Source organism: Eubalaena glacialis, chromosome 16 (assembly GCF_028564815.1).
Source record: "Eubalaena glacialis isolate mEubGla1 chromosome 16, mEubGla1.1.hap2.+ XY, whole genome shotgun sequence".
In the NCBI taxonomy this organism is placed as follows: Eukaryota; Metazoa; Chordata; class Mammalia; order Artiodactyla; family Balaenidae; genus Eubalaena; species Eubalaena glacialis.
In genome coordinates, this window is record NC_083731.1 from 71,804,782 (window position 1) to 71,821,125 (window position 16,344).

Below are 16,344 nucleotides of genomic sequence, written 5' to 3' on the forward strand. Positions count from 1 at the left end.
CAAATGGCCTAAGATGAGAGCATGCCTGAACAACAAGGAGGCCATCGTGGCTGGACTGAGTCCTTAAGGCAGAATAATAGTAAGCAATGAGGTCAGAGAGATAATGGGACTAGATCATATAGGATTCATATTCATTGTTATTTCCTCGATGCTGAGTACAATGCCTGTCATATATTAAGGGCTCAATAAATATTAGTAAATCAATCAAATAATCATCCAAGTTGAGGTTCTATATCTTTAGGCCAAGAGCTACTGAAATAATCTTCCTATATTACTTCTTTGATTTTTTTCACTTCTGTGCTTATTATTTGGCTTGTCCACTCAATGAAGTCTGGATTTCTTGACATATAAGGCCTTAACACAGTTCTCTTCTAGTTTGTCTTCGTACCCTTCTTTTGATACATCTAATCACATAATCTATTTTTGCAGCCAAACATGACTACTCACATGCTCACTTGATGTTTTTCTTTCTCCATGCTTTTGTTAATGCTGTTATTTGGGGAATGTTATTCATTCCCTCATTTCTGCCTTTTGAAATTCTACCCATCCTTGAGAACCTAGATCGAGTTATTTGTGCCATTCTTTGGTTATATGTTATATACCACCTGGTATTATAATTGTGTATATATATATTCTTCTTATATGGGATTTTAAGTTCCTTGAGCATAGGGAGGTACTTTTAATTATTATTTTTGTTCTGTGGTAACTCAAATACAGTAGGTGTTTCATAAATATTTGTCAAATAAGTGAATGAACTTTAACAATAATCTTACTGGAAGGATTATGTGAGGCTAATTATTAATTAACAATTAATCAACCTTAGTTTAAGATTATCTCTAGGGAATGTATCATTTTAAGCACACAGCGGTAATCCAAGGACAAAAATCTAGTTTCATCATTATTGAAATAATTTAAGTACCCACTATGTAAGAATGGATTCTAACATTTTGACATCACTGTTGAAGTACATCCCCCATTGCCTGACATACGCAATTTCTGATGTTAGAAAATACTTATAAAGAGCCAAGTTCTAGGCACAACTAAGAGCTTGATAATTGTCCAAAACTTGGCACATAAGCAAACGTAATTATATTAGCAAATATAGAAGCTGGGAGTTGAACCAAATGTTAAGACACAGAGATGGCTGTTGTTAAGTACAATCTGTATTTGGCTCAGCAGGAACCAAGTAGCACACACACTAAATCCATGAATAGCTATCATCTGTAGTCTCCCTTTAGACTTTCGTACACTGTTCTCCCCTCAGGGCAGCAGGTTTAATCACCTCCATCCTGGCCTTGGCCTTACGTGTATCTCTTATTGAAGGCCAGTGATCCAAGGAGGGTCAAGTAATGTTTTTGCTATATCATCATGTAATTCAATACATACTAATAGGATTCAGCAAATGTATGTATCCTAAAACGTTTGGTCAGGCAAATAAGGACTGCAAAAATTAAAAGCCAGTGTTGGGACCGTTTAGCTCTACCACTGAGGAAGTAATGATGCTACATATCTAGGAGCATATTGAGGCTGAAAAATGAAAGGTTCAAAAGACAGATCTTAATTTAAGATGAAGGTTGAGATTTAACAAAAATACTTATTAGTAGAAACATGAAGAAATCATGATTTACCCAGGATAAATCAACCTTCAAATTTTTGATGTTTGTACCAATGGCATGTCCCCATTAAGTTTAGACGCACTTCAGGTGTGAACTCATCATTAACTCATATATTTTAACTTCATTTTTGAGAATAACAGACAGGGTATTATACACTGGGTAATTTGGGGATTAATTGGTTCTGTTTTTCTCATTTGTAATTTGCAAAACCCAAACTCGCCATTAAAATTGCCAGTTGTGTTATAGTTCCTTTGCATATCTATTCAAGAGTTCCACAATATTGTTTATTTTATAATATTTGTACCTTATTGCTCTGATACTTTAGCATTCTACTCAGCAGTAATGGGAATAGTCAGACTTAATTTTTCAGTTACATAACTTTTACTGTTGGATCAGAAAAATGGATCTTTTTTTTAAAAAAATTTTTATTAACCATGACACTGTGTAAGATACCATCCAAAATGATAGGGAAACCTAAAGTTAATTAAAATGATATGCATAAAGCAAAATGTAATTCACCGGAAGCTTAAATATAGTTCAAAATGTAGTTTACCGGAAGCTTAAATATAAAGGAATATTAATTTTGCAAACAAGCCAATGGGAAATATATTTAGTGATAAAGAACAAATATAGTAGTATATTTTAAAAGTTGTATATTTTTCTGATCATTATTACGTAGAAAACTTGGAAAACATGTAAAAGGGTAGGGAAAAAAATTGCATCGAGTGTTATTATAACCCGGAGATACTCTCTGTAAACATTTAGAATATTTCCCTTTAGCCTTTTTTCTGATTACAAAATTACAAACAATTTGAGACATAACCTTCACGAACTCTATTATTATAGTTTAACAAGTAAGAAAGGGAGGTTTATGAGAGATTTGACGTAACTGCATAGAGGCAGAAATATGTGCCAACTGAACTGAGACATCAAATGGAGAAACAAACAAACAGTAAAACTCAAAAAACAAAGCAAATGATGACACGGAAAGCAAAAGGTGACAAGTGTAGAAGGAACTTAATTTCCTGGCAAATAATAATAACTTATAGTCCCTAAGGGCATTGCAGCTCAGAACACTTGGTATTTTAATGATGAAGTTAATGAATTATCAAGAAAATATTATAGATTTACCTGAATGGAACTCCTGAAATGTAATAGCAAAAGTTCTCTCCTTTTGCCTTTCTTGTAATGAATGGCTCCCCTGTTTTTTATAGAATGTGGGTTGTTATGGTGATGAGAGGGTACCTAACAGGGAGGGAATTGTAGATCTCATAATGTGGGGAAAGGGCCTATATCAGCTTCATGAAAAGTTTCAGATTACTGCTTTGAGCTGGACTTGGTATTTCACTGTGCCTTTATGTCAGCCCGCAGCAATGAGGTCAGTAAATTTTTCAAAGATTCTACAAACCAGTCTGATCTCAGTCTTCCCTGTCTCTCGTGGAGAGAACAGCCAAAAAAGATGGGCAGCAGTGTAAGAGACTGGAAGGGGACTTAGAGGTTTAGATGAGGACGAAGAGTCACAGTAAGAGCTGGAGAGAAAGGTTGTAGTCGCTTGTAGTGACATTGCTGTGTGTTTGATTAGATATATAAAATAAATATCTGTTGGATGAATGGCCAGAAATATCTTTATTATTGTTTAATAGCTTAAAGTTGGAGTAGTTCAGGGTTCAGGGTGAGGCAATAGAAGTAGGTTGCTAAAAGTAGTGAGGAAGCAAAGACTGTAAGCATTGAAGAAGTCACAAAACCCTAGTAGTTTGGTGTTGTTAAGGGGGGAGCAGGGGAGCATTCGAGTAGAACTAATAGAATTTATTTCTGGTCATATCATTCATTAAACAAAAAAATTTTTGAGCATCTGTCATATGCTAGGTGTATTATACCAGATATTGGGAACAGATCTGTCATGGAATGTATATTCTGGTGCACAGTATAAAATGTCAGACAGTAAACACAACCTCCTTTCTCTGCAGTCCCTCTCAATTACATCTGTGTTCAAATAAAGAAAAGAAAACAGGGCTTTGTCTAATTAGAAATGGCGTGGCATATGTGGTTAGGTGGTCAGACTATGCTGATAGTTCCATTTAATTTTATCTCATTGCCTTTAATTTTTTTTTAACATAGCCTAATTTGGATATTTTACCTTTTTTTCCTTTTCACGACTTGATTTTATTTTAATCATCACCGTCAGTGTACCCTGTTGGTATAAAATTCAATGTCCTGGCTATTTCTTGGCAGCTGGAGACTTAGCAGATAGTTTTGAGGTCTCTGGCCTTACTCTGAAGTTACTGGCTGCTCAGGTGGTTACTGGAAGTGGTGGAGTTCTCCACACACTCTTGGTCCTGGTCTGGCTCTTTTTTTTTTTTTAATCTCTGCATATTAGCTTTTTTTTTTTTTTTTAATTGTGGTAAAATACACACTAAAAATTTACCGTCATAACTATTTTAAATGTACAGTTCAGTGGTATTAAGTACATTCACACTGTTGCACTACCATACATCACAAGAACTCTTCACCTTATCAACCTTAAAAATAAAACACATAGTTATTATAGCAGCAAAATGAGGTTATTCAGGAATAGCACAGGAATTGCAGTTCAGGGCATGCAAACTATGGCAAACCACAAGCAAGTCCCCAAAACAAAGAAGAGGACTATTCTTTTATAAAGAAAAGAGGGGAGTTGGGAAGGGGTGGTTTTTTGAGCAAAATCCATTGGAGGAAAGAGAGTTCAGGGTTATGGCTGCTTCTCATTAGGCTAGTTGTGGTGGCTTCTCATTGGCTGGGCTGTTGCTGGGCGAGGAGAAAAATCTTCCTTCCTCCAGCTGGGGTATGTAAAGTAAGCTTCTTCTGGTTGGGGAATGCAAGGTATGCTTCTTGCTAGCGTCTGCAAGGGGCAGCAAGCAGTAGTAAGTGACAAGCCTTCAGGGCTTCCCAACTCTTTTTTTAAATGAGGTTTCTTTTATTCATTTTCACAACCTGTTAAACAATAACTCCCCAATCTCCCTTCCCTCAGCTTATCTTTATATTTGAAATGTTCTTTTTCAGAAGAAAAGTGGTTTTAATTTCAAAAGTAATTTAGCCATTTCTTTTTTAACCAATGAGATCTCACTTGTGTTTGTGAAATTTTTAAAGGCAGAAGACAGGTGTTTGTGGATTCTATGCCCACAAAATGAATAAGAACATAGAATTGAAACCAGATTACCTGAGTTCAGTTACTAGCTCCTCCACTTACTACCTGTGTGACCTTGCAAGTTATTTGACATCTCTGTGCCTCAGTTTCCCCATCTAAAAAATGGAGATAATAATACTACCTATTTGTAGCATTGTGTTGAGGATTAAATAGTTAATACATGTCCCTTGAGAAACTTACAGTTAAATTATAGAGTAAGACCTATGGATTTGGAAAATTAACAAATACTACAGTGTTATGGATACCAAACAAGTGATAGAGAATAAATGCAATGGAATTGTTAGGAAGGAGAGATCACTGCGATCGTGGTGTCTAGGAAAGGGTCACAGAGAACAATCAAAAGAAACTATCTACAGACTCCTAACCCCACATCTCTACCAGTATCTGGAGTTATATGCTCTACCTTCTCATCTCATCAGTCCATACTTCTTTTTCATCTAGAACAAAGACAAACTTTTCTGCTCCTGTCTAGATCCTGTGCCCCAGCTGGAGCCCTGAATCTCATCTCCTTTTGCCTGCTCAAGGACATTACTCTAGCATTCTCTCTCCTACATCATCAATTTCTTACTCTCTGATGGATTGTGCTGATTAGTATATCAGTATGTTGTAATTGCTCTCACTAAAAACAACAAATTTTTTAAGCTGCTTGACTCTACTACTGTCAGTCACCACCCTAATTCCCATATTCCCCTCTGCAGGAAAACTTTCCAGAATTGTGCTGTTACCTCTCTAATTCTCCTCCCCACTTTCTCTCTTAAATCCACTCCAATCAGGCTTTGCCCCTATGATTACACTAAAACTGCTCTCATCGAGGTCACTATGACTTCCATATTGCTATATCCAATGGTCAGTCCTTAGTCTTCATCTTATTAAACCTGTCAGCAGCATTTGACAGAATTGATCCTTCCTCCCTGACACACTTAACCAAACTTCCAGACTCCACATTCTTAAGTTTTCTTCCTGCCTTACCTGGTTGTCCTTTCCCAATCTTTCTGCAGCTGCAGACTACTATTAACCAACTGCCTACTCAGCATTTACACTTAGGTGTCTTACAGACTTACCCAACTTACATGCGCAAAACCTAAAACTCCAAATCTTCCCTGGCCCCCACCCCCCAAATGACTTGTTCTAACTGCAGCCTTCCCTTTCACTGTTGGTGAGATACCATCGTTCCAAAACTTCTTTTTCACACTTCTCTGCTGGAATTATCAGCTAATCTTGTTGTTCTGCCTTTAAAGATACGCAGAATGTGGACCACTTCTTACCACCTCCACTGCTACCACCGTGGTCCAAGCCTCCACCATCTCTTGCCTAGATTTCTGCAGTAGCTTCCTGAATGATTTCCCCTCTTTTGCCCTTGCCCTACAATCTATTCTCAATTCAGCAGCCAGAGTAATCCTGTAAGAGTATGTCAGGAGCTTCTCACCCTCAGCATGGTAGACATTTAGGCGTGGTGTTTTTTTGTTGTGGGGTTGCCCTGTGTGTTGCAGGGCATTGAGGCAGCATCCCTGACCTCAGCTCGCTGGATGCGAAGTAGTGCTGCCAGCTCCAGGTGTGACAACCAAAAGTGACTCCACGTGTTGCCACAAAATCACCCCTGGATGAGAATCGCTTGTTTGTATCCCTCTTCTGCCCAAAACTCTGCGACGCTTCCCTGTTTCACTGAGTAAATACAAGTCCTTAATAAGCCTATACAGCCCTACCTGACTCGGCCACCTCCCCCACCTTTTTTTTTTTTTTTTTTTTTTTGGCCACGCGCGGTATGTGGGATCTTAGTTCCCCCACCAGGGATGGAACCCACGCCCCCTGCATTGGAAGCGGAGAGTCTTAACCACTGTGCCGCCAGGGAAGTCCCTCCCCTACCATTTTGTATCTCTTTGATCTCATCTGTTTCTGTCCTTCCTCCTCCTTTATGCTTATCCAGTCACACTGGCTTCCTTCTAGCCACTTCTACCTTAGAGGCTCTGTTCTAACTGTTCCCTCTACCCAGAACACTCTTTCAGATTTTTGTGTGGCTAATTCCTTCAGTTCCTTCAAGTCTGTGCTCAAATTTCATTTTGCCAATAAGGCATAGCCTGATCACCCTTTTATACTACAACCTGGTCCCCTCCCACAATCCTTCTAATCCCCCTTACCTGTTTGTTTTTTTATCGTAGTATTTATCACCATGCAGCATGCTCAATAATTTACTTTTGATGTCATGTTTGTCTGCTCCTGTTAGTGTGTGTGCCCGCATAAACACATCACTTTGTATTTTCTCTCCTAAATTACCAATGTCTTTTTGTTCAAAAACAAATCTTGTTTTTTTTAATGAATGGAGGAGGGTATTGCTAGATTTGGAAGGAGAGATGGGATTTGCATTGTTATGGATTAAGGGGAAGCAAAGTGAAGAGGGTCGATGGCATAAACCAAAGTACAAGATAAAGAAATAGGTAGGTTAGGTATGAAGATAGGTTTTTTTAGTATACCAGCCTGGCTGGAATTAAGGGTTCAGGATTTGGTGTGGAAGAAGATACAGCAATAATGATAGGTTGGAACCAGATGGGATGGTAGGTTGAAGAGTATGTACAGTACAATCCTATCAGAAATGGCGGGGTCATTTAAGATTTGTGAGTCAGACAGTTGAGAAAGATGAAAGTAGTATGTTAATGACAGACACTGTAGTTTGGCTCACTCAGAATCCATTTCAAACTTCTTCTAATGTCCGTTCCTATAGGTTAGAGGCTGAAAAAACTAAACAGTTTCCAGATTATCTTCATCTAGGCTTCCAGATATGATTTAGTTTCCACCAGTCAGTCATATACACTTGTCTGAGGCTTGAATCCAGAACTGAGTTAAATAGGGAGAGAGGTGGGATATGAGGCATCCATTGTGCTAGAAGCCAGGCATTGTAGTTCTAGAGCTAGTGTATAAAAACAGTGATTCATTTGCTCTTCTGGTCCCATATTACAGACAAGTCATCTCACACTCCCACCAGGTAAGGTTAGTTTAATAGGCTATTTAGTAGCAACTATATTCTTTCTAAAGCAGTAATTTATTTGTAATCTAGGCTTACCTTTACCCAAATAAGTGTGTTTTCTAATATTCCTCCCAAGCACATATGTTTATAAACAAAATTTGCAATTCGTTTAAGCATAGTAAAATGTGTCCTTCCTGAAAATACCAGGATTTGCCTTTAAGTTAGCACTTTACATTTTAATCGTTTTCTGTTATTAGCCATTTGTTGTACTTCAGTAGTAATCATTTAACTCTAAAAGATTAAGGACCCTGTTTTAGTAGAAGGACTTCTAATTTTGAGGTTAAATCTTGTATCTTTTTAGGCCTTCCTGTATGTCCTTGTTGTTCCAGTGAGGTTCAAAAGGAATAAATCTGGCATTTTAAAAAATCCTTTGCCACAGTGTGACCCCTATTTAAAAACGTGTAATTTCTATGATTCAGAGCCACAGATATTTTTCTTAACTGGGAGTTAATATATTAGGTGTTTGCCTCCCTTGAAATGATCATCAATTATTAAAATTGTTCTGGTCATGGTCCTAAGAGTTTTATACCTAAATTCAATATATGGTTGATCTTAGGAGTCTGGATCCAGCTTTTTCCCGTATTATGTTCAAACCAAAAGTTCCCTTGAGACTCCCTTCATTTTTACTGTATCACTAAATGCATGTATCACGTAAGATAAATACCAGATGTCATAACTCATTGTTTATATTATTATTTAGCTTGTCTTTTCAGTGTTTTAAGATTTATATTGCATTGTATAACAAAAACTACTTCATGTTGTTCAGTGCTAATTCATATGTATGTAATGTACTTAATAAAAATGTTGGTTCTGTAAAATTTCTTAATTAACTCCTAATGGTGTTAAAATTCTTACTCTAACATATTTGAAAAAGATTGCTTAACACCCTATGGAAGAAACTTTTAATCTGTTGTTCATTTTGTAGGTTATTGAAGACAATGGAGTTCGAAGAGTTGTTGTGGTTCCTCAGGCACCAGAGTTTCATCCTGGTGGTCACACAGTCATCCATCGTTCCCCACATCCTCCTCTGCCTGGTTTCATTCCTGTACCAACCATGATGCCCCCTCCACCACGCCACATGTACTCACCAGTAACTGGAGCTGGAGACATGGCAACACAGTATATGACACAGTATCAGTCTTCACAAGTATATGGAGATGTAGGTAAGTATCTAAAAATATTCCTGTTTTATGGAGTTGGCTATTTTTTGCTTGGATATAATAGGTGCTATTACTATATAAAAGAAACAAAAAATGGTAACAATATCACAGTCATTTTCTGCTATTCAAACACTATGTTAAGGGAACTCTATTCAATACTCTATAATGACCTATATGGGAAAAGAATCTAAAAAAGAGTGGATGTATGTGTATGTATAACTGATTCACTTTGCTGTACACCTGAAACTAACACAACATTGTAAATCAGCTCTACTCCAATAAAAATTAATTTAAAAACAAAACAAAAAAACACTATGTTAAATGTTTCATCCTCATGATCACCTTTCAAGGCAGATGAGTAAACAGAAAATCAAAGAGGTGAAGTAACTTCTATCACGCAGCAATATTTAGTGGGGACGCATTCGAACAAGAGGTCTTCTTTGTCCTGCTGCTCTCTAGGCTCTGAGGAAATTTTTTAGCCAGGAATAATCATGCTACTGTTAAATCCTGAAGCCTCTGATGCCACTAACCAAAGCTGCTAGGTTCTGTAAGATACTGAAAAGAACAGTAAGACATAACATCTGCCCTCAGGGAGTTTAAATTGTTGGGAAGAATAGACAACTACACACACACAAAATAATAATCTTATTCTTTCCTATGGCTTTAAATACCATCTATATACTGACAGTTCTTAAATTTGTATCTTCAGTCAAAACCTCTCCTCTGAGTCCCAGACTTTTATTTCTAACTGCCTTTTTTTTTTTTTTGACCATGCCGTGCGGCTTACGAGATCTCAGTTCCCCAACCAGGGATTGAACCCTGGGCCACAGCAGCGAAAGCCCGGAATCCTAACCACTAGGCCACCAGGGAACTCCCGTAAACGCCTTCTTGATAACTCCACTTAAGTGTCTCATACATCTCAGTTATAGCATTTTAAAACATAAATCTCAATGATGGAACCTGCTTTTCTCTGCCATCTTCATCCCGATAGATGGTACCACTGTCCGCTCAGTTTGCTCAAGGGAAAACCAGACGTGGCCCCATTTGATTCCTCCTCTTTCAACCCCCACTTCAGCTGGTATCTACTTTCAGAAGTTTCCCAAATGAACCTACTTTTCCTCCACTGCTCCTCAGTTCTAGTCCACCATCAGCTCTTGTCAGGACAGCTGCAACAACAGCCTTCCAGTTGGTTTTCTGCTGCCATTCTTGCCCCCAACCATCCAGGCTCAGCCAGAGTAATCATTTTAAAATATAAATCAGACCATTCTTCTGTTTAACGGATTTCAGTGACTTTCCATTGCATTTAGAATAAAAACCTAAACGCTTCCCCTGAACCAGGATTTCTCAACCTCACACTCTAGATCTTTGAGGAAGGATAAGTCTTTATTGTGGAGGACAGAACTGTGCATTATAGGATATTTAGAAGAATCCCTGCCCTCCACCCACTAGATGCCAGTAGCACACAACTCCAGCCCTCACCCTGGCTCGACTCTGACAACTAAAAATATCTCCAGACATTACCAGATGACTCCTGGGGGCCAGGATTGGCGCTGGTTGCAAACCACAGCCCTGGACAAGATCCTGCCTTGTCCCACGTGTTCCCATGCATGTGCCCCATCTTCAGTTTTTCAGAACCAAGCTCTTTCTTGCCTCAATGCTTCTACAAATGGTGTTCTCTCTACCGGAAGTGCTCTTCCCCCTTTTCCATGCAAGGCTTCTTTTTTTTTTTTTTTCCTTTAGATTTCAGCTTTCAGAGAGATCTTCCCTAACCTTTCCTTGTCAGTATCTAGCACTGAAACCTTTTGTTTCTTTCACAGAACTTAACACAATTTGATTTTTTTGTTGTTTTTCTGGATGTCTTTCTCCCTTATTTAACTGTAAACCACCTAAGAACTGAATCTGTTTTATTCATCACTGTTTTCCTTGCACTTAATCAGTACCTGTCATTTATGCTTAGTAAATCTGTAGAAGAAATAACTCTAAATACAAAATTTTAATTGTGTAGCACAGCCTGTAAATAGTAGATGTATTATATATATTATGTCATATATTACATTTTTTTCAAACTTATTTCTGTTGCCCAAGTAATGCATATTAATTCCATAGGTCTGAGTGTGGTTTGGTTTTCTGCATTTCTAATAAATTTCCAGGTGAGGCTCATGCAGTGGTCCAATGAACATAATTTTGAGTAGCAAGAGTATATACTATAAATCGGTCTCTTCCATTTTTTTACTCCTAATTATGACTTCGTTTTTTAAAATGTCTTTGAGAGGGACTTCCCTGGTGGCGAAGTGGTTAAGAATCCGCCTGCCAATGCAGGAGACATGGGTTCGAGCCCTGGTCCGGGAAGATCCCACATGCCATGGAACAACTAAGCCTGTGTGCTACAACTACTGAGCCTGTGCTCTAGAGCCCACGAGCCACAAATACTGAGCCCGCATGCTACAACTGCTGAAGCCTGCACACCTAGAGCCCGTGCTCCACAACAAGAGAAGCCACAGCCATAAGAAGCTTGTGCACCACAACGAAGAGTAGCCCCCTCTCGCCGCAAGTAGAGAAAGTCCGCGCAGCAACGAAGACCCAATGCACCAATCAATCAATCAATCAGTCAATCAATATTTTTAAAATGTGTCTGAGAAAATTATAAGAAAAAGCTAAATATTACAATTTACTACTGTTCTACATTGTTAAAACCCATTGTTATTCAGAGGAGATATGCATTAGAATGTATGAATATGATTCACAGCGATGAGAAGGAAAGTGAAGCATACAAATCTACGAAGAGCACTAATCTGAAAACCAGCTACCCAGTGATGGAAGATAGGAGTCATATTGTATTTGAGGTTATAAGCCAAGGAATTTACCACTAGATCCTAGTAACTTACAGTAGTTTTATAATTAGTAGCTGCCTCCATTACCCCTTTTCCATGCATATTTTGTTTGGATTCCCAAAGTGGGACCTAATCCAACATTTCACTGTCAACAACTATGGTTATTGAGCCTGAACTTTGCTAGACACTATGCTCATACATGTATTATCTCACTTAAGCCTCAATAAAGTCCTCCAAAATACAAATAAAGAAACTGAAGCTCAGAAATGTTAAGTAATTTCTGCAAGGTCACAACTAGTTCATTGTTGAGGATTTTAACCCTCTCAGATCTGTTTGATAATAAATTTCCTGTTACTACAACATATTTTTTATTTTCCCCTCATGGTTCATTTATCATTCTATTTGCGTAGTGAATGAAATATAAAAACATTTGGATAACTACATTTTTAAAGTATGCACTAATTAATTACAGTCCCTGTGTTTTTTTTCTTTTTTTATTGAGATAATTCACGTAACAAAATTCACCATTTTAAAGTGTACATTTCAGTGATTTTTAGTATATTCACTAGATACTACATTCACTACTGCTATCTAATTTCAGAACATTTCTATCATCCCAAAAAGAAACTCCGTGTCTATTAAGAGTCAGTCCCAATTCCCCCTTTTCCCCCACCTCGTAATCTACTGTCTGTCTCTGGATTTGTCTGCTCTAGAGATTTCATGTAAATGTTCATACAATATGTAGCCTTTTGTATCTAGCATTTTTCACTTAGCATATTATTTTCAAGGTATATTTCAAGCTTGTACCATGATAAATACTCCTCTCCTTTTTATGGCTGAAAAATATTCCATTATGTGGATATAATTTTGTTTTTCCATTCATTAGTTGATAGACATTTGGGTTGTTTCCACTTTTTGTCAGTTATGAATAATGATGCTGTGACATTTGTGTACAAGTTTTTGTGTAGACATATGGTTTCATTTCTCCTGGGTATATACCTAAGAGTAGAATTACTGGCTTATATGGTAATTGTATGTTTAACTTTTTGAAGAACTGCAAAATTGTTTTCCATAGTGACTGTACTATTTTACATTCCTACCAGCAACGTATGAGAGTTCTAATTTCTTCCTATCCTTGCCAAAATTTGTCTTTAGATTCTAGCCATCCCAGTGAGTGTGAAGTATTATCTCAGTATGGTTTTGATTTGCTTGTCCCTAGTAACTGCTGATGCTGAGCGTCTTTTCATTTGCTTATTGGCAATTTTTATATCATCTTTGGAAAGATGTCTATTTAAATCCTTCACCTCTTTTTAATTGGGTTATATGTCTTTTTATTGTTGAGTTGTAAATGTTTTTATGTATTTTGGATACAAGTCTCTTATCAGATATACGATTTGCAGATATTTTCTCCCATGTTGTCTCTTTACTTTTTTGATGGTATCCTTTGATGCAGAAAAGTTTTTAATTTTAATGAAGTACACCTTATTTTTTCTTTGATTGCTTGTATTTTTGGTGTCATATCTGAGAAACTATTATCAAATCCAAAGTCATGCAGATATGTGCTTGTTTCCTTCTATAAGTTTTATAGTTTTAGCTCCTACATTTAGGTCTTTGATTCATTTTGAGTTAATTTTTGTGTATAATATGAAGTAAGGCTCTAAACTTACTCTTTTACTTGTATATATCCAAATTCCTGGGTTTTTATTTTAATATTATTGTGCATATCCTTACAGTATTCAAGAGTATTATACTAATTTTCTTAAATCACTGATAAATTAAAACTTTTTTTACTGAGATTTTTGAGACTTTTCCTTTGAAAAATATTTTCCTCACTATAGATTTTAAATTTACAATGAAAATGAACTCTGAGGACAACTGATTTAACAATATTTATGAGGGTATTGATTTATATTATATTGCTCTATGACTTATTAGAATGAATACATTCTAAGTCTCAGCCCTGAGTTTACAATATCTGAAGATGTAATACTCTGTACCTAGATTCTGTTATTAGTTAACAGTCCCACTCACTTCTTTTTGCTGACTCTTAAAACCTTATTTTTTTAGTGATGATTTGCTTTTTTTGAGTCATAAGGGAATTTAGGTAGGTGGAGATTTTCTGTTTACTAGTTGATATGTTTGAAGTTGAAAGAGATGCTAAAAGTAATGGCTACAAAAGAGTAAAAGAAAAACTCTACACAGCTCAGTTCAGTTCTTATTCCCCACCTGTAATAGTCATAGCATACCACCAAGCTGTTTCTGTGGAGATTAATAGTTGAGTAAAGAGGAAGGAAAGAAGTGTCTATAAGATTACAGTTATAATCAAGTCACAAAGCTTGGTTCTCTCAGTTGGTGGAGAATCAGAAATAGCTTTGTTATGCAAGATTATTCTTTGAAATATTTTATAATACATAAGTTTTATATAATATAGATAGATTTATTTCCTGTTCTTTTCTCATGCCATAAATGGGTTTGGAGACAGTGACCTTTTTAAATGTCTTATTTTTTATTTCTTCTTAGATGCCCACTCTACACATGGAAGGTCCAACTTTAGAGATGAAAGATCTAGTAAGACATATGAACGTTTGCAGAAAAAATTAAAGGATCGCCAAGGAACACAGAAGGATAAAATGAACAGTCCGCCATCATCACCCCAGAAATGCCCTTCTCCCATAAATGAACATAATGGGCTTATGAAAGGGCAGAATGCTAGTGGTGTAAACATAGGATCAGCAAAGAACAAGTCAGGAAGGGGGAAAGGTGGTGCACAAATTGATACAGAAATAGAAGGTAACTATTTAAAATAAAATATATTCTAATTGTACTTTTTATCATCATTTAACCTACTAAAAGTATATTCTAACCTTTCAGTCATTTCGTCATGCTTCACATAAACTGTCGATGAATAGCTTAACACTTCTTAAATGTGAGGGGAAAGTTTTAGAACCTAAATTGTTACTAGGGTATTTCTTTTTACATTTTGGGAAAGCTCAATAATTTCACCTATATCTAAACTTTACTAACCAAGAGAAATTTCTCTTTGATAGGAAAATTCAAAGTTCATCCAGATTCCTTTCCTTCTTCTTTCTGGACCTAGATAAAGCTATGGTGATTTTTATCAAACCTCTTTAATCCTCCCAGCTTCTTTATACGCAAGTCCCTGATAGCAACTAGTTCTGTCATTCACCAATCTATTTATATACTCTGTAGTTAGGATAGAGTATTGTCCATTTCTTTCTTCAAAAGTTCTTTTCTTTCAAAATCCCCATGTTTCCCTTGGATCCTTCCTTTAACCTGTGACTTTCACCATATGAACTCTGAGCATTACTTCCTTTTCTTTAAAATTTCCATTCCCCATCAACAAATTTAATGCTTTAACAGCCTCTTGGCTTGTATATTAACGTTTATCAAAATGTTCTCCCATATTTTTGAGACCTTCTGATCATTCTTTTCAGCACTGATGTTTCAGAAGAGTTAAGCTAAAGTTTCAGGTACATCAGTGGTGGCTATAAGTTATGGTCAAGTCAATTATATTCCTATTTTGGGAACCACAGTTAAGGCATGTCATGAAATAAATACTTAGTTAACTTGTCATTAAGAGGTATGAGATTGGCAAATAAGGACTTTCCAGAGAGAGGGTATTCTTTACTTTTTTTTTTTAAGTATAAAAATATACTTTCCGTAAAACTCATTGACTAGTTCAGATGTATATAGTGGTATTATAATTAGTAATCATGGTTAAAACAGACATAGAAACTGAGGCAGAAGAACTCTAAAGAGCCACAAGCTGCTGAATATGAACTAAGAGGTAAAAACTAGAAAATAAAACTCTCAAATACCAACCACTTGGTATATGTTTTAGAAGACATATTGGGAAGGGACTGAGATGATTGCATTTAGGTTTTTTTTTAATATTCAAAAAATTTTTTTTATTTTTTTAAGAAAAAGATGAAGAAACTAAAGCTTTTGAAGCACTTCTTTCCAACATTGTCAAACCAGTGGTAAGTATCTTATGTATTTTCTTGACATTTATATTTAGTATATTCATATAGGATTCTGGTATATTCAGGCCTTGTTTAAAACTTAACTATATGTAAGGAATGTGAGGTCAGTAGTGGATCAGTACAGATCTGACATAAGTTGAGATAGTTTAGTTTAATCAGTAAAGCAGAATACTCAACCAAGAATTTTTAAACAAGGTTTTAATATATGCTCAGTGACATTGGAAATGACTGGACCAAGCAAAGATCCAATAAGGAGTGTAGGTACAACTGATTATCATTTTTTTAAAAACCCATTTATATTATTTCCAAATTAAATATATCCAATTAACTCCATATACAAAGAGAGTTAAAATCAAACCATAGAAGAAAGTTAACATTCCCCAGTCCTTTTTTTGTGTAGATGTAATAGAAGAAATCAGAAAATCAGAAAAAGGTATGACAGCAAAACTGGCTACATAAAATTTTCTGCATATTTTTAGAATAGCCTAAATAAAGGCTATCATTCTAATAGAAAAAATATTTCCATCAGA

General features: G+C 36.3%; 1 protein-coding gene across 5 annotated transcripts in view; it reads left to right on the top strand.

Annotated features, from left to right (window-relative positions):
- Nucleotides 1–16,344, top strand: part of FNDC3A (fibronectin type III domain containing 3A) — a 201,401-nt gene that overhangs the window by 132,369 nt on the left and 52,688 nt on the right. For all 5 annotated transcript variants that reach the window (XM_061170691.1, XM_061170692.1, XM_061170693.1 and 2 more), the window contains 3 exons: nt 8,745–8,982; nt 14,331–14,600; nt 15,753–15,811. In XM_061170691.1, coding sequence (XP_061026674.1) covers nt 8,745–8,982; nt 14,331–14,600; nt 15,753–15,811 — 567 coding nt within the window. The remainder of the gene's footprint in view (nt 1–8,744; nt 8,983–14,330; nt 14,601–15,752; nt 15,812–16,344) is intronic.